At 44.3% G+C, this 20,090-nt stretch overlaps 1 protein-coding gene across 1 annotated transcript in view; it reads left to right on the top strand.

The window, feature by feature from the left end:
* The window catches only part of LOC139759806 (zwei Ig domain protein zig-8-like), a 125,039-nt gene that overhangs the window by 92,241 nt on the left and 12,708 nt on the right, over positions 1–20,090 (top strand). The window contains exons 3-4 of the mRNA XM_071682282.1: positions 4,007–4,108; positions 4,518–4,626. Of these exons, the coding sequence (XP_071538383.1) occupies positions 4,007–4,108; positions 4,518–4,626 (211 nt within the window). The remainder of the gene's footprint in view (positions 1–4,006; positions 4,109–4,517; positions 4,627–20,090) is intronic.

Genomic DNA, 20,090 nt, shown 5'->3' with positions numbered 1-20,090 from the left:
TCAGCAGAACAAGCTCCTATCACAATTAGAGTCATCCAACAAATCCGTGTAGTTAGGAGAATGTGTAGAGAAGGGGAGGGATGGTGTCAAGGATGAGGCAAGGGGAGGGATGGTGTCAGGGATGAGGCAAGGGAAGAGGGTGCCAGGAATAAGGCAGAAGAGGATGGATGCCAGGAACGGGGCAGGTTAGGGAGGGCGTCATGAGTACATGGGAAACACAGATGACACGGAATCCGGAGGTCTTGACTTTGTCTTTTTCTAATCCTGAAAATGGTGGTCGAAATACGATAGCAAGGCAGAAAACATTTTGCTACCCACCTCTTGCTCCGGCTTTATTGCCAACAGGAAAGAAAAAAGAGCATTGTCAAGTGGTATAACCACTCACCCCTGCATTTTTTTCTATTCACACTTTCCATATTGTTAGCACAACTTTCCCGATCACCAACAAATTCTATCGAAAATGTTTCATCCGAACGTCTGGCAAATGAATGAGTTATTAGCAATTGTGTATGGAGGGGTGGGATTTGTTGTGCGTCTGGCAGTTTCCTTGGTGTGTCAACAGGCATACGACAAGGCCGTCTTTTTCAACTTTCTTTTTTTCATGTTGGACTCCACTCACGGAAGAAAGTCCACATCAAGATTGGGCCTTAATTGAAACATAGAGAGAATTATGAAACGGAAAAAGAAAAGGCAAGGGAAAGTATTTACGAATTTTTGAGAAAGTAAAAAACCTGTGTTGTGAAATGTGTCAGGTCATATATATTGGGAAAGACATCAGAAGGTAGCGAGTTCCAATGCTTCGACGCGTGGGGAAAGAAGCAGGTATCACAACGGACCACCATTGAGTTGCTGACGGCCACACAATAATCATGTGACGCCGCAGATTGTCGAGTAATGCGTGGTCTAGCTAGTGGTGGGGACACATAAGCAACAGGCTCTCGGGAGCAAAAGTCAAATACCTATATAAGAGGGAAAGGGAACTAACATTGCGGCGTAGGGCAAGAGGGTCAGGTTTGAAAGTTAGCCTGTCAAGTAAGCAAAACTCCATACAAGGACGAATTAATCCCTTGTATAAACGGAACGACTGTTCAAAAAGGGAAGTTTCGACATCTTAACAAAACACCCAGTTTCGTAGAGGCAGTCTTAGCTATTCCTGTAATGTGGGTTTCCAAGAAAGAATAGATGTTACAGTGATACCAAGTATGTTCATTGAGTCAAGAGGTAGAATTATAGAACTGTCAATGGAGAGACGAGAGTTGAGGAGTTTTCGATAGAGAAATGGTTAGAAATTGGATCCTAGAGGGATTAAACTTAACAATATTTTGTCTACCCCACTGAAGTATCCCGACCAAGTCTGAGTTTATTGAGGCAGTAATGTCAAGACGAGATGCAGATCGAGTGAGATGCGAGGGAGCAGAATTGAAAGATGTGGATGAATGCAGTGTTGAGTTGTCAACGTGTGAGTGCATTGGATTATTTGATGAGAAGAAATCGTTGTAGGGGAAAGGACAGCAATCTCTAGGGACACCGCTTTTGATGGAGAAAAGCGGGAGGCTGATCCAGCAACAACAACAGAGATAGATTGACCAGAGAGGGAGCTAGATATGAAGGAGCAAAGTGAGAAAGGGAAGCCAAAAGAGAGGAGCTTGAAAGAGTCCCTGAGCCTTTACTCATAAATCTCATCTCAGTGAATTAGTGTGGCTGTTCTTTGAATTCACAATAGTTTCTCCTCTTTGATCGTGTTGACCACAAGTGCGTATTCTAAATGAGGATTAACTAAAAGCATTATACATGTAGGCTGAGTATCGTATTTTGTTTTTCGTAGTTTTAAGTTTCTATCAATAAAATCCTATTGGCTTCCCGTATGCAACTAGTATTGTTTATCCTTCGAGTTGGTTGTGTTTAACTCCATGTCGTCGGTAGATTTCCATATTCTACAGGCGAGTCATGTCTCTAGTTCCTTCATATCGATCAGGGTTTTTCAAATGTTTTTTGGCCTATGGTTCATGCGTGGACTTCATCTACCCTTGTGGCCGCCTAGGTGGAGTCTCTTTCCAGTACCTGCGATATTTCTGTATACCTTTATAATCCTGGGAATATACCCAATATCTTAACATACGGCGATAATTACAGTGTGGGCCGCCTAAATCTGCATTTTAGATAAATAAAAGTCATGATGTCTATCATATAAAAGAAAACAAATAGTACGCCTGGCAGCGAATTTTATTTAGGTTCTCTGTTCCTTCGTGTGACACCCCAAGACGGATACTGTGGCCTCCTTATAGGGTCATACGGCCCAGTTTGAGAATTGTTGATATAGATGAAGAAAAGCAGAGGTCCTCGGACTGAGCCTGGTGGAACTCCAACACAGATGAAGCTACTCAGAAGCTTCCCTGTTGACTACGCTTCGTATGTTGCCTCTCTGAGAGTCCAGTCCGCGCACGCGCAGATGCGACCTCCTGCGACGGGAGCTTTTTTTTTTTTTCTTTTAATTCTTCGGATCTAGAGATTTCTTATGGTGTTTTAACGAATGCTTTACGTAGTTCCAAGTTTTTAAGATCAGGTTATTTTTGTATATGATGCCTAGAAATACCTTTTGTGCCAGCGGTACACCAGAAGAATTTTCGATGGTAAACACCGAGTCGAAATATCTCTTTAGTAGGAGAGATTTTTCTGTATAGTTGTAAGTTAATTTGCCATTATTGTCTGATAATGATCCAATTGCATTCTTAGTTCATTTATATATATCTTGAGCCTGTCGTATGTCAGGTATTCTTTAATGTTCTTTATCTCGTAGTGACCCAGGGGTGGTCGAGGAGTACCAGGGTACAGCAGGGAGGGACTATGCTAGGAGCGAGGCTGGGAAGGAAGGTTACCATGGGTGGGGCAGAGGAGGGTCGGTGTTGTGGGTCATGGGTGGGGCAGAGGAGGGTCGATGTTGTGGGTCATAGGTGGGGCAGAGGAGGGTCGGTGTCGTGGGTCGTGGGTGGGGCAGAGGAGGGTCGGTGTTGTGGGTCATAGGTGGGGCAGAGGAGGGTTGGTGTTGTGGGTCATGGGTGGGGCAGAGGCGGGTCGATGTTGTGGGTCATGGGTGGGGCAGAGGCGGGTCGGTGTTGTGGGTCATGGGTGGGGCAGAGGAGGGTCGGTGTTGTGGGTCATGGGTGGGGCAGAGGCGGGTCGATGTTGTGGGTCATGGGTGGGGCAGAGGCGGGTCGGTGTTGTGGGTCATGGGTGGGGCAGAGGAGAGCAGCAGCACATTGTATATTGATAATTTCCCGGGTCAAGGCTCAAGGCTGACCGGCCGCCCGTCATACAATAATCGCCGGAATGATATTTGAATAGATGATATTCTATGTATCCATAGATGATATTCTATGTATCCATAGATGATATTCTATGTATCCATGCAGTGTTGTCATAACGACAGTGTCATGTGGGGATAATGTAAGAAAACTTTGTCTTAATGACCATTCAAGTTGTGTCAGGCAGCAGCAGCTGCTGGTGCCTGCCAGTGTTGTTGCTCATTTGCCCTCTCCCAGTGCTGTCACTCATGACACCCACACACTCACAACACCCACACACTCACAACACCCACACACTCACAACACCCACACACTCCTCACAACACCCACACACTCACAACACACCCTCCAATAACCAGCTGATATATATATCAGCCGGTTAGAGGTAGCAAGTGAAACGCTTCCCCCAGATCTTTGGAAACATGATCATCACACTATGTGTGGATTGTGTATGGTTCCCCTGACAGAGACAACAGCCTGACGTGACTGTACTGTACTAGCTCACATCTGGAGGTTTGGCTTCGCTCTTAATTTCATTTTCAATCTTTTTTTTATCAAAATTCTAATTATTATCCAGAGGTTAAGCCAGATTATGCTGGTGTTGTCCCGTCTAGCCCGAGAGAGAGAGAGAGAGAGAGAGAGAGAGAGAGAGAAGTTCAACAGGTGAAGGAGTAGTAGCTGAAGGTGTCGTCTCTCTCCTGCAGGTGACGTGGATGAAGCGAGACGAGGACCAGCTGCTGACGGCGGGCAGCCAGGTGTACTCCTCCGAGGCCAGGTACTCCGTCGCCCACTTCAGGCACCAGAAGGTAGGTAGGGCCCTCCCGCACCCCTGCCACGCACCAGTGTCCATCTCTCCCACGGATCACAACTCACACCTCCGTGGGCCTCACAACCCTCCGACTCTTGGCCACGACTCACACCTGTGTAACCTCTAACCTCACAACTATCCTATACTTACAACCCTTTAACTCATGGCCAGCACTCACACCTTCTCACCCCTTGGCCACAACTCACACTAGTGTAACTAACCTTGCATCTCTTCTGACCTCCTCATACTTGGCCATATCTAATATCACCACGACTCATTCCATTAAGTGCCATCCAGCGCCCTCAATTGAGCCCCTCCTCGGGCAACCTCATCACCAATCGTATTAAAGATGATTTCTATTTTGATTATTAGAACACGACCTTTCTCCTTCCCCGCAACCGTGTCAGCTGTGGGAACTGTGGGTGCGGGACGTACGGACGAGCGATGCCGGCCTCTACGAGTGCCAGCTGACCACACATCCCCCGAGTTCTTTCTTCTTCACACTCAAGGTCGTTGGTGAGTGCCTGGGACCAGGGCTGGGCTGGAGCAGGGGAAAAAAGGATGATTATACACATATATTGTGGGAGTTGGGGCAGGCAGAGTAATGGGGATTTAGAAAGATAGGGAGATGTAGAGAGAGAGGTAGGGAGAGGTAAGAGGTAGAAGAACGAAGGATAAGAAAGGAAGAGGAAGAATAGGAAGGATGTAAACATTAAGGATGGGAAAGAACGACAGGAGAAGAAAAGGGATGAAGAGATAGTTGATATACAGGAAAAGGGATAGGTGTGGTAACAAGCCTTGTTGACCTACATGATCGACCTGTGCTTGTGTATACGTCATAACAAGCCTTGTCGACCTACATGATCGACCTGTGCTTGTGTATACGTCATAACAAGCCTTGTTGACCTACATGATCGGCTTGTGCTTGTGTATACGTCATAACAAGCCTTATTAATCCACATGATCGACCTGTGCTTGTGTATGTCATAACAAGCCTTGTTGACCCACACGATCGACCTCTGCTTGTGTATACGTCACAACAAGCCTTGTTGACCTACATGATCGACCTATGCTTGTGTATACGTCATAACAAGCCTTATTGATCCACATGATCGACCTGTGCTTGTGTATGTCATAACAAGCCTTGTTGACCCACACGATCGACCTGTACTTGTGTATACGTCCTAACAAGCTTTGTTGACCCACACGATCGACCTGTGCTTGTGTATACGTCATAACAAGCCTTGTTGATTCACATGATCGATCTGTACTTGCGTATACGTCATAACAAGCCTTGTTGACCCACACGATCGATCTGTGCTTGTGTATACGTCATAAAAAGCCTTGTTGACCCACACGATCGACCTGTGCTTGTGTATACGTCATAACAAGCCTTGTTGATTCACATGATCGATCTGTGCTTGTGTATACGTCATATAAAAGCCTTGTTGATCCACACGATCGATCTGTGCTTGTGTATACGTCATAACAAGCCTTGTTGATTCACATGATCGATCTGTGCTTGTGTATACGTCATAACAAGCCTTGTTGACCCACACGATCGACCTGTGCTTGTGTATACGTCATAACAAGCCCTGTTGATTCACATGATCGATCTGTGCTTGTGTATACGTCATAACAAGCCTTGTTGACCCACACGATCGACCTGTGCTTGTGTATACGTCATAACAAGCCTTGTTGATTCACATGATCGATCTTTGCTTGTGTATACGTCATAACAAGCCTTGTTGACCCACACGATCGACCTGTGCTTGTGTATACGTCATAACAAGCCTTGTTGATTCACAGGATCGACCTGTGCTTGTGTATACGTCATAACAGGCCTTGTTGATTCACAGGATCGACCTGTGCTTGTGTATACGTTATAACAAGCCTTGTTGATTCACACGATCGACCTGTGCTTGTGTATACGTCATAACAAGCCTTGTTGACCCACACGATCGACCTGTGCTTGTGTATACGTCATAACAAGCCTTGTTGATTCACATGATCGATCTGTGCTTGTGTATACGTCATAACAAGCCTTGTTGACCCACACGATCGACCTGTGCTTGTGTATACGTCATAACAAGCCTTGTTGATTCACATGATCGATCTGTGCTTGTGTATACGTCATAACAAGCCTTGTTGACCCACACGATCGACCTGTGCTTGTGTATACGTCATAACAAGCCTTGTTGATTCACATGATCGATCTGTGCTTGTGTATACGTCATAAGGTATTTATTGACTTTCCTTGTGCCAGTTGGTCACTGGATTTATTAACCTTCGGGCAGACGAGCGGCTGCTGCTATATTCGAAGTTCCTGCAAATATCTGTGTTTTGATGTGCGAGAAGATGATTTTCCCATTTTCTTCTTCAGAGCCTAAGTCAGCTGGAGTCTTACATCTCGTGAAACGGTTCAGACTTCTAGCCTTATGGGTAACGGTGACTGTAACGCATTCACAGGCCTCCCAGGGTCGAGCGTTTGGATTTGAATCCTGGTTGCGGCAATTGGTCCACAGTCAACGTAGCTGTTCATCCATCCCTTAGGGGTTGGTCAATAAAATAGTTACCTGGCTCAGGCTAGGATATATATACATATATATATATATATATATATATATATATATATATATATATATATATATATATATATATATATATATACATATTTGTTGAATGTGTTTGATGATAGAGTGGCAGATATATATATATATATATATATATATATATATATATATATATATATATATATATATATATATATATATATATATATATATATGTTGAATGTGTTTGATGATAGAGTGGCAGATATATATATATATATATATATATATATATATATATATATATATATATATATATATATATATATATATATATATATATATATATATATATATATATATATATATATATATATATATATATATATATATATATATATATATATATATATATATATATATATATATATATATATATATATATATATATATATATATATATATATATATATATATATATATATATATATATATATATATATACATAGTGCCATTGTACAAAGGCAAAGGGGATAAGAGTGAGTGCTCAAATTACAGAGGTATAAGTTTGTTGAGTATTCCTGGTAAATTATATGGGAGGGTATTGATTGAGAGGGTGAAGGCATGTACAGAGCATCAGATTGGGGAAGAGCAGTGTGGTTTCAGAAGTGGTAGAGGATGTGTGGATCAGGTGTTTGCTTTGAAGAATGTATGTGAGAAATACTTAGAAAAGCAAATGGATTTGTATGTAGCATTTATGGATCTGGAGAAGGCATATGATAGAGTTGATAGAGATGCTCTGTGGAAGGTATTAAGAATATATGGTGTGGGAGGAAAGTTGTTAGAAGCAGTGAAAAGTTTTTATCGAGGATGTAAGGCATGTGTACGTGTAGGAAGAGAGGAAAGTGATTGGTTCTCAGTGAATGTAGGTTTGCGGCAGGGGTGTGTGATGTCTCCATGGTTGTTTAATTTGTTTATGGATGGGGTTGTTAGGGAGGTAAATGCAAGAGTTTTGGAAAGAGGGGGAAGTATGAAGTATGTTGGGGATGAGAGAGCTTGGGAAGTGAGTCAGTTGTTGTTCGCTGATGATACAGCGCTGGTGGCTGATTCATGTGAGAAACTGCAGAAGCTGGTGACTGAGTTTGGAAAAGTGTGTGGAAGAAGAAAGTTAAGAGTAAATGTGAATAAGAGCAAGGTTATTAGGTACAGTAGGGTTGAGGGTCAAGTCAATTGGGAGGTGAGTTTGAATGGAGAAAAACTGGAGGAAGTGAAGTGTTTTAGATATCTGGGAGTGGATCTGGCAGCGGATGGAACCATGGAAGCGGAAGTGGATCATAGGGTGGGGGAGGGGGCGAAAATCCTGGGGGCCTTGAAGAATGTGTGGAAGTCGAGAGCATTATCTCGGAAAGCAAAAATGGGTATGTTTGAAGGAATAGTGGTTCCAACAATGTTGTATGGTTGCGAGGCGTGGGCTATGGATAGAGTTGTGCGCAGGAGGATGGATGTACTGGAAATGAGATGTTTGAGGACAATGTGTGGTGTGAGGTGGTTTGATCGAGTGAGTAACGTAAGGGTAAGAGAGATGTGTGGAAATAAAAAGAGCGTGGTTGAGAGAGCAGAAGAGGGTGTTTTGAAGTGGTTTGGGCACATGGAGAGAATGAGTGAGGAAAGATTGACCAAGAGGATATATGTGTCGGAGGTGGAGGGAACAAGGAGAAGAGGGAGACCAAATTGGAGGTGGAAAGATGGAGTGAAAAAGATTTTGTGTGATCGGGGCCTGAGCATGCAGGAGGGTGAAAGGAGGGCAAGGAATAGAGTGAATTGGAGCGATGTGGTATACCGGGGTTGACGTGCTGTCAGTGGATTGAGTCAGGGCATGTGAAGCGTCTGGGGTAAACCATGGAAAGCTGTGTAGGTATGTATATTTGCGTGTGTGGACGTATGTATATACATGTGTATGGGGGGGGTTGGGCCATTTCTTTCGTCTGTTTCCTAGCGCTACCTCGCAAACGCGGGAGACAGCGACAAAGTATAATAAAAATATATATATATATATATATATATATATATATATATATATATATATATATATATATATATATATATATATATATATATATATATACATACATATATATATATATATATATATATATATATATATATATATATATATATATATATATATATATATATATATATATATATATATATATATATATATATATATATATATATATATATCTGCCACTCTATCATCAAACACATTCAACAAATATGTAGGGTGTTTTGGTCGAGGTGGTGTGCAAAGTGAGAGGGTTAGGGAAAATGATTTGGTAAACAGAGAAGAGGTAGTAAAAGCTTTGCGGAAGATGAAAGCCGGCAAGGCAGCAGGTTTGGACGGTATTGCAGTGGAATTTATTAAAAAAGGGGGTGACTGTATTATTGACTGGTTGGTAAGGTTATTTAATGTATATATGACTCATGGTGAGGTGCCTGAGGATTGGCGGAATGCGTGCATAGTGCCATTGTACAAAGGCAAAGGGGATAAGAGTGAGTGCTCAAATTACAGAGGTATAAGTTTGTTGAGTATTCCTGGTAAATTATATGGGAGGGTATTGATTGAGAGGGTGAAGGCATGTACAGAGCACCAGATTGGGGAAGAGCAGTGTGGTTTCAGAAGTGGTAGAGGATGTGTGGATCAGGTGTTTGCTTTGAAGAATGTATGCGAGAAATACTTAGAAAAGCAAATGGATTTGTATGTAGCATTTATGGATCTGGAGAAGGCATATGATAGAGTTGACAGAGATGCTCTGTGGATGGTATTAAGAATATATGGTGTGGGAGGCAAGTTGTTAGAAGCAGTGAAGAGGTTTTATCGAGGATGTAAGGCATGTGTACGTGTAGGAAGAGAAGAAAGTGATTCGTTCTCAGTGAATGTAGTTTAGCGGCAGGGGTGTGTGATATCTCCATGGTTGTTTAATTTGTTTATGGATGGGGTTGTTAGGGAGGTGAATGCAAGAGTTTTGGAAAGAGGGGCAAGTATGAAGTCTGTTGGGGATGAGAGAGCTTGGGAAGTAAGTCAGTTGTTGTTCGCTGATTATACAGCGCTGGTGGCTGATTCATGTGAGAAACTGCAGAAGCTGGTGACTGAGTTTGGTAAAGTGTGTGGAAGAAGAAAGTTACGAGTAAATGCGAATAAGAGCAAGGATATTAGGTACAGTAGGGTTGAGGGTCAAGTCAATTGGAAGGTAAGTTTGAATGGAGAAAAACTGGAGGAAGTAAAGTGTTTTAGATATCTGGGAGTGGATCTGGCAGCGGATGGAACCATGGGAGCGGAAGTGAATCATAGGGTGGGGGAGGGGGCGAAAATCCTGGGATCCTTGAAGAATGTGAGGAAGTCGAGAACATTATCTCGGAAAGCAAAATGGCTATGTTTGAAGGAATAGTGGTTCCAACAATGTTGTATGGTTGCGAGGCGTGGGCTATGGATAGAGTTGTGCGCAGGAGGATGGATGTGCTGGAAATGAGATGTTTGAGGACAATGTGTGGTGTGAGGTGGTTTGATCGAGTAAGTAATGTAAGGGTAAGAGAGATGTGTGGAAATAAAAAGAGCGTGGTTGAGAGAGCAGAAGAGGGTGTTTTGAAATGGTTTGGGCACATGGAGAGAATGAGTGAGGAAAGATTGACCAAGAGGATATATGTGTCGGAGGTGGAGGGAACGAGAAGTGGGAGACCAGATTGGAGGTGGAAAGATGGAGTGAAAAAGATTTTGTGTGATCGGGGCCTGAACATGCAGGAGGGTGAAAGGAGGGCAAGGAATAGAGTGAATTGGATCGATGTGGTATACCGAGGTTGACGTGCTGTCAGTGGATTGAGTCAGGGCATGTGAAGCGTCTGGGGTAAACCATGGAAAGTTGTGTGGGGCCTGGATGTGGAAAGGGAACTGTGGTTTCGGGCATTATTGCATGACAGCTAGAGACTGAGCGTGAACGAATGGGGCCTTTGTTGTCTTTTCCTAATGCTACCTCGCACACATGAGGGGGGAGGGGATGTTATTCCATGTGTGGGGAGGTGGCGATGGGAATAAATAAAGGCAGACAGTGTGAATTGTGTGCATGGGTATATATGTATGTGTCTGTGTGTGTATATATATGTGTACATTGAGATGTATAGGTATGTATATTTGCGTGTGTGGACGTGTATGTGTATACATTGTGGATGGGGGTGGGTTGGGCAATTTCTTTCATCTGTTTCTTTGCGCTACCTCGCAAACGCGGGAGACAGCGACAAAGCAAAATGAAATGAATAAATAATCTATATCTTTTCTTTCTTTCATACTATTTGCCATTTCCCGCATTAGCGAGGTAGCGTTAAGAACAGAGGACTGGGCCTTTGAGGGAATATCCTCACCTGGCCCCCTTCTCCGTTCCTTCTTTTGGAAAATTGAAAAAAAAATGAGGGGAGGATTTCCAGCCCCCCCCCCCCCCCCCCCCCAACGCTCCCTTCCCATTTAGTCGCCTTCTACGGCACGCAGGGAATACGTGGGAAGTATTCTTTCTCCCCTATCCCCAGGGATATATGTTATCCCTGGGGATAGGGGGAAAGAATACTTCCCATGTATTCTTGCGTGTCGAAGAAGGCGACTAAAAGGGAAGGGAGCGGGGGGCTGGAAATTCTCCCCTCTTGGTTTTTTTTTTTTTTTAATTTACCAAAAGAAGGGACAGAAGGGGGCCAGGTGAGGATATTCCCTCAAAGGTTCAGTCCTCTGTTTTTAACGCTACCTCGCTAACGCAGGATATGGCGAACAGTATGAAAGAAAAAAGAAATATATATATATATATATATATATATATATATATATATTTTTTTTTTTTTTTTTTTTTTTTTTTTTTACTTTGTCGCTGTCTCCCGCGTTTGCGAGGTAGCGCAAGGAAACAGACGAAAGAAATGGCCCAACCCCCCCCCATACACATGCACATACACACGTCCACACACGCAAAATATACATACCTACACAGCTTTCCATGGTTTACCCCGGACGCTTCACATGCCTTGATTTAATCCACTGACAGCACGTCAACCCCTGTATACCACATCGCTCCACTTCACTCTATTCCTTGCCCTCCTTTCACCCTCCTGCATGTTCAGGCCCCGATCACACAAAATCCTTTTCACTCCATCCTTCCACCTCCAATTTGGTCTCCCTCTTCTCCTCGTTCCCTCCACCTCCGACACATATATCCTCTTGGTCAATCTTTCCTCACTCATTCTCTCCATGTGCCCAAACCATTTCAAAACACCCTCTTCTGCTCTCTCAACCACGCTCTTTTTATTTCCACACATCTCTCTTACCCTTACGTTACTTACTCGATCAAACCACCTCACACCACACATTGTCCTCAAACATCTCATTTCCAGCACATCCATCCTCCTGCGCACAACTCTATCCATAGCCCATGCCTCGCAACCATACAACATTGTTGGAACTACTATTCCTTCAAACATACCCATTTTTGCTTTCCGGGATAATGTTCTCGACTTCCACACATTTTTCAAGGCTCCCAAAATTTTCGCCCCCTCCCCCACCCTATGATCCACTTCCGCTTCCATGGTTCCATCCGCTGACAGATCCACTCCCAGATATCTAAAACACTTCACTTCCTCCAGTTTTTCACCATTCAAACTCACCTCCCAATTGACTTGACCCTCAACCCTACTGTACCTAATAACCTTGCTCTTATTCACATTTACTCTTAACTTTCTTCTTCCACACACTTTACCAAACTCCGTCACCAGCTTCTGCAGTTTCTCACATGAATCAGCCACCAGCGCTGTATCATCAGCGAACAACAACTGACTCACTTCCCAAGCTCTCTCATCCCCAACATATATATATATATATATATATATATATATATATATATATATATATATATATATATATATATATATATATATATATATATATATATATATATTGGCCAGAGAGCGTTATTGGATTACGTGTTAATTGATAGGTGCGCGAAAGAGAGACTTTTGGGTGTTAATGTGCTGAGTGGTGCAACTAGAGGGATGTCTGATCATTATCTTGTGGAGGCGAAGTTGAAGATTTGTACAAGTTTTCAGAAAAGAAGAGAGAATGTTGGGGTAAAGAGAGTGGTGAGAGTAAGTGAGCTTGGGAAGGCGACTTGAGTGAGGAAGTACCAAGAGACACTGAGTATAGAATGGAAAAAAAGGTGAGAACAAAGGACGTAAGGGGAGTGAGGGAGGAATGGGATGTATTTAGGGAAGCAGTGATGGCTTGCGCAAAAGATGCTTGTGGTATGAGAAGCGTGGGAGGTGGGCAGATTAGAAAGGGTAGTGAGTGGTGAATGAAGAAGTAAGATTATTAGTGAAAGAGAAGAGAGAGGCATTTGGACGATTTTTGCAGGGAAATAATGCAAATGACTGGGAGATGTATAAAAGAAAGAGGCAGGAGGTCAAGAGAAAGGTGCAAGAGGTGAAAAAGAGGGCAAATGAGAGTTGGGGTGAGAGAGTATCATTAAATTTTAGGGAGAGTAAAAAGATGTTTTGGAAGGAGATAAATGAAGTGCGTAAGGCAAGGGAACAAATGGGAACATCAGTGAAGGGGGCTAATGGGGAGGTGATAACAAGTAGTGGTGATGTGAAAAGGAGATGGAATGAGTATTTTGAAGATCTATTTAATGTGTTTGATGATAAAATGGCAGATATAGGGTGTTTTGGTCGAGGTGGTGTGCAAAGTGAGAGGGTTAGGGAGATGGATTTGGTAAACAGAGAAGAGGTAGTAAAAGCTTTGCGAAAGATGAAAGCTGGCAAGGCAGCAGGTTTGGATCGTATTGCAGTGGAATGTATTAAAAAAGCGGGTGACTGTATTGCTGACTTGTTGGTAAGGATATTTAATGTATGTATGACTTATGATGAGGTGTCTGAGGATTGGCGGAATGCTTGCATAGTGCCGTTGTACAAAGGGAAAGGGGATAAAGATGAGTGCTTAGATTACAGAGGTATAAGTTTGTTGAGTATTCCTGGGAAATTATATGGGAAGGTATTGATTGAGAGGGTGAAGGCCTGTATAGAGCATCAGATCGGGGAAGAGCGGTGTGGTTTCAGAAGTGGTAGAGGATGTGTAGATCAGGTGTTTGCTTTGAAGAATGTATGTGAGAAATACTTAGAAAAGCAAATGGATTTGTATGTAGCATTTATGGATCTGGAGAAGGTATATGATAGAGTTGATAGAAATGCTCTGTGGAGGGCATTAAGAATATACGGTGTGGGAGGCAAGTTGTTAGAAGCAGCGAAAAGTTTTATCGAGGATGTAAGGCATGTGTACGAGTAGGAAGAGAGGAAAGTGATTGGTTCTCAGTGAATGTAGGTTTGCGGCAGGGGTGCGTAATGTGTTCATGGTTGTTTAATTTGTTTATGGATGTGGTTGTTAGGGAAGTGAGTGCAAGAGTTTTGGAAAGAGGGGCAAGTATGCAGTCTGTTGTGGATGAGAGAGCTTGGGAGGTGAGTCAGTTGTTGTTCGCTGATGATACAGCGCTGGTGGCTGATTCGGATGAGAAACTGCAGAAGCTGGTGACTGAGCTTGGTAAAGTGTGTGAAAGAAGAAAGCTGAAAGTAAATGTGAATAAGAGCAAGGATATTAGGTACAATAGGGTTGAGGGACAAGTCAACTTGGTGGTAAGTTTAAATGGAGAAAAAGTGGAGGAAGTGAAGTGTTTTAGATATGTGGGAGTGGATTTGGCAGCGGATGGAACCATGGAAGCAGGAAGTGAATCATAGGGTGGGGGAGGGGGCAAAAGTTCTGGGAGCGCTGAAAAATGTGTGGAAGTCGAGAACGTTATCTCGGAAAGCAAAAATGGGTGAAGGAATAGTGTTCCAACAATGTTATATGGTTGCGAGGCGTAGGCTATAGATAGAGGTGTGCGGAGGAGGGTGGATGTGCTGGAAATGAGACGTTTGTGGACAATATGTGGTGTAAGGTGGTTTGATCGAGTAAGTAATGAAAGGGTAAGAGGTATATGTGGTAATAAAAAGAGTGTGGTTGAGAGCAGAAGAGGGTATTTTGAAATTGTTTGGTCACATGGAGAAAATGAGTAAGGAAAGATTGACTAAGAGGATATATTTGTCAGAGGTGGAGGGAAGGAGGGGATGTAGGAGACCAAATTGGATGTGGAAAGGTGGAGTGAAAAAGATTCTTAGTGATCGGGACCTGAATATGCAGTAGGGTAAAAGGCGTGCAATGAATAGAATTAATTGGAACGATGTGATATACCGGGGTCGACGTGCTGTCAATGGATTGAACCAGGGCATGTGAAGCGTCTGGGGCAAACCATGGAAAGTTTTGTGGGACCTAGATATGGAAAGGGAGCTGTGGTTTCGGTGCATTATACATGACGGCTAGAGACTATGAACAAATGTGGCCTTTGTTGTCTTTTCCTAGCGCTACCTCGCGCATATTTGGGGGGAGGGGGTTGTTATTTCATTTGTGGCGGGGTGGCGACGGAAATGAATGAGGGCAGACATTAGGAATTATGTACATGTGTATATATGTATATGTCTCTGTGTGTGTATATATATGTATACGTTGAGATGTATAGGTATGTATATGTGCGTGTGTGGACGTGTATGTATACACATGTGTATGTGGGTGGGTTGGGCCATTCATCCGTCTGTTTCATTGCGCTACCTCGCTAACGCGGGAGACAGCGACAAAATATGATAGATATGAAGTGAATATATATATATATATATATATATATATATATATATATATATATATATATATATATATATATATATATATATTTCCATGGTTTACCCCAGACGCTTCACATGCCTTGATTCAATCCACTGACAGCACGTCAACCCCTGTATACCACATCGCTCCAATTCACTCTATTCCTTGCCCTCCTTTCACCCTCCTGCATGTTCAGGCCCCGATCACACAAAATCTTTTTCACTCCATCTTTCCACCTCCAATTTGGTCTCCCTCTTCTCCTCGTTCCCTCCACCTCCGACACATATATCCTCTTGGTCAATCTTTCCTCACTCATTCTCTCCATGTGCCCAAACCATTTCAAAACACCCTCTTCTGCTCTCTCAACCACGCTCTTTTTATTTCCACACATCTCTCTTACCCTTACGTTACTTACTCGATCAAACCACCTCACACCACACATTGTCCTCAAACATCTCATTTCCAGCACATCCACCCTCCTGCGCACATCTCTATCCATAGCCCACGCCTCGCAACCATACAACATTGTTGGAACCACTATTCCTTCAAACATACCCATTTTTGCTTTCCGAGATAATGTTCTCGACTTCCACACATTTTTCAAGGCTCCCAAAATTTTCGCCCCCTCCCCCACCCTATGATCCACTTCCGCTTCCATGGTTCCATCCGCTGACAGATCCACTCCCAGATATCTAAAACACTTCACTTCCTCCAGTTTTTCTCCATTCAAACTCACCTCCCAATTGACTTGACCCTCACCCCTACTGTACCTAATAACCTTGCTCTTATTCACATTTACTCTTAACTTTCTTCTTCCACACACTTTACCAAACTCAGTCACCAGCTTCTGCAGTTTCTCACATGAATCAGCCACCAGCGCTGTATCATCAGCGAACAACAACTGACTCACTTCCCAAGCTCTCTCATCCCCAACAGACTTCATACTTGCCCCTCTTTCCAGGACTCTTGCATTTACCTCCCTAACAACCCCATCCATAAACAAATTAAACAACCATGGAGACATCACACACCCCTGCCGCAAACCTACATTCACTGAGAACCAATCACTTTCCTCTCTTCCTACACGTACACATGCCTTACATCCTCGATAAAAACTTTTCACTGCTTCTAACAACTTGCCTCCCACACCATATATTCTTAATACCTTCCACAGAGCATCTCTATCAACTCTATCATATGCCTTCTCCAGATCCATAAATGCTACATACAAATCCATTTGCTTTTCTAAGTATTTCTCACATACATTCTTCAAAGCAAACACCTGATCCACACATCCTCTACCACTTCTGAAACCGCACTGCTCTTCCCCAATCTGATGCTCTGTACATGCCTTCACCCTCTCAATCAATACCCTCCCATATAATTTACCAGGAATACTCAACAAACTTATACCTCTGTAATTTGAGCACTCACTCTTATCCCCTTTGCCTTTGTACAATGGCACTATGCACGCATTCCGCCAATCCTCAGGCACCTCACCATGAGTCATACATACATTAAATAACCTTACCAACCAGTCAACAATACAGTCACCCCCCTTTTTAATAAATTCCACTGCAATACCATCCAAACCTGCTGCCTTGCCGGCTTTCATCTTCCGCAAAGCTTTTACTACCTCTTCTCTGTTTACCAAATCATTTTCCCTAACCCTCTCACTTTGCACACCACCTCGACCAAAACACCCTATATCTGCCACTCTGTCATCAGACACATTCAACAAACCTTCAAAATACTCATTCCATCTCCTTCTCACATCACCGCTACTTGTTATCACCTCCCCATTTACGCCCTTCACTGAAGTTCCCATTTGCTCCCTTGTCTTACGCACCCTATTTACCTCCTTCCAGAACATCTTTTTATTCTCCCTAAAATTTACTGATAGTCTCTCACCCCAACTCTCATTTGCCCTTTTTTTCACCTCTTGCACCTTTCTCTTGACCTCCTGTCTCTTTCTTTTATACTTCTCCCACTCAATTGCATATATAAGGATTGTAGGAGGCTCGATCGTTATAACAACTTAATGTGTATAGGATAAACCGATTGAGCCATAAATAAAAGATGAAAATTGGAAGATGGGTTTTGATCTGCTAGGGAGAAAAGTGTAGTGTTCAAAGAGTCCGAACAACTGACCTTTCCTGATCCCTCAGCCGGGAGCTCAACCCTTTGACCTTCAGGGAAGGACGAGCAATCGAAAATATTTGACGAGCAGCCTGGACGCTGGCGAGCCATCTTCCCAAGCGTGATTCAAATTCCTGGAAATGCGCTCGCGCGTGTGTGTGTGTGTGTGTGTGTGTGTTCGTCGTCTGAGGGCAGGCACGCTCAGAAGGGGACCTCTACGAGCAGAAATATCTTTCATATCAGCATGACGCTTTATCATCATCTTTTTATCGAAAAAAATGAAACTTAGTTATAAAACTCTCCTGAATTATTGATAAATGAGATTAATAGAGATGTGGTAAACAGTGACGATAACGAAAGATTTATGAAAAGTTGGAAATCAAGTCAGATTGACGTATCGTCCTGATACATTACTGCAAACATGGTCTTGGGCAAGATTTATTCACACGACTTGGTAAGATTTCAAAATGGTTACATTTTTTCCTATTTTTGCACTTGAGAGCAGATATTTGTAGGACTTTCCAGTTATATTTATCCTTTATAAGGGAAATCAATCAATCCATAGTTGAAAAAGCACAAGGAGTAAACCACCCTCTCCAGTAGCTCTGTAGACGACGACGTACATCTGGCAACCGTCACTGTTTCTGAAGACGACTACGTACGCCTGGCAGCCGTCACTGTCTCTGCAAACGACAACATACGTCTGGCAGCCGTCACTCTCTGCAGACGATGACGTACGTCTGGCAGCCGTCACTGTCTCCGCAAACGACGACGTTCGTCTGGCAGCCGTCACTCTCTGTAGACGACGACGTACGTCTGGCAGCCATCACTGTCTCTGCAGACGACGCTGTACGTCTTGCAGCCGTCACTGCCTCTGCAAACGACGACGAACGTCTGGCAGCCGTCACTGTCTCTGCAGACGACGATGTGCGTCTGGCAGCAGTCACTGTCTCTGCAGTCGACGACGTACGTCTGACAGCCGTCACTGTCTCTGCAGACGACGATGTACGTCTGGCAGCCGTCACTGCCTCTGCAAACGACGACGAATGTCTGGCAGCCGTCACTGTCTCTGCAGACGACAATGTGCGTCTGGCAGCAGTCACTGTCTCTGCAGTCGACGACGTACGTCTGGCAGCCGTTACTGTCTCTGCAGACGACGATGTACGTCTGGCAGCCGTCACTGTCTCTGCAGAAGACGACGTACGTCTGGCAGCCGTCACTCTGTAGACGACGACGTACATCTGGCAGCCGTCACTGTCTCTGCAGTCGACGACGTACGTCTGGCAGCCGTCACTGTCTCGGCAGACGACGACGTATGTCTGGCAGCCGTCACTATCACTACAGACGACGACGTGCGTCTGGCAGCCGTCACTGTCTCTGTAGACGACGACGTACGTCTGGCAGCCGTCACTGTCTCTGCAGACGACGACGTACGTCTGGCAGCTGTCACTGTCTCAGCAGACGACGACGTTCTTCTGGCAGCCGTCATTGTCTCTGCAGACGACGGCGTGCGTCTGGCAGCCGTCACTGTCTCTGCAGACGACGGCGTACGTCTGGCAGCCGTCACTGTCTTTGCAGACTACGATGTACGTCTGGCAGCAGTCACTGTCTCTGCAGACGACGACGTACGTCTGGCAGCCGTCACTGTCTCTGAAGACGACGATGTACGTCTGGCAGCTGTCACTGTCTCAGCAGACGACGACGTACGTCTGGCAGCCGTCACTCTGTAGACGACGACGTACATCTGGCAGCCGTCACTGTCTCTGCAGTCGACGACGTACGTCTGGCAGCCGTCACTGTCTCTGCAGACGACGACGTGCGTCTGGCAGCCGTCACTGTTTCTGCAGACGACGACGTGCGTCTGGCAGCCGTCAGTGTCTCTGTAGACGACGACGTACGTCTGGCAGCCGTCACTGTCTCTGCAGGCGACGACGTATGTCTGGCAGCCGTCACTGTCTCAGCAGACGACGACGTACTTCTGGCAGCCGTCACTCTCTGTAGACGACGACGTACTTCTGGCAGCCGTCACTGTCTCTGCAGGCGACGACGTACGTCTGGCAGCCGTCACTGTCTCAGCAGACGACGACGTACTTCTGGCAGCCGTCACTCTCTGTAGACGACGACGTACTTCTGGCAGCCGTCACTCTTTAACTTACAGACATGTGTCACTAACACCAGGTTCCTCAAGTGGTACAGGTGATGTAAATGTGAGTGATACACATGAGTTACCAGGTAGACCATGACCTAGGTCACGTTATATGGGCCAGGTCACATGAGTTACCAGGTAGACCATGACTTGGGTCACGTTATATGGGCCAGGTCACATGAGTTACCAGGTAGACCATGATTTGGGTCACGTTATATGGGCCAGGTCACATGAGTTACCAGGTAGACCATGACCCGGGTCACGTTATATGGGCCAGGTCACATGAGTTACCAGGTAGACCATGACCTGGGTCACGTTATATGGGCCAGGTCACATGAGTTACCAGGTAGACCATGACCCGGGTCACGTTATACGGGCC

This window comes from Panulirus ornatus, chromosome 34 (genome assembly GCF_036320965.1).
Source record: "Panulirus ornatus isolate Po-2019 chromosome 34, ASM3632096v1, whole genome shotgun sequence".
Taxonomy (NCBI): Eukaryota; Metazoa; Arthropoda; class Malacostraca; order Decapoda; family Palinuridae; genus Panulirus; species Panulirus ornatus.
This window is presented reverse-complemented; position numbering and strand designations above follow the sequence as displayed.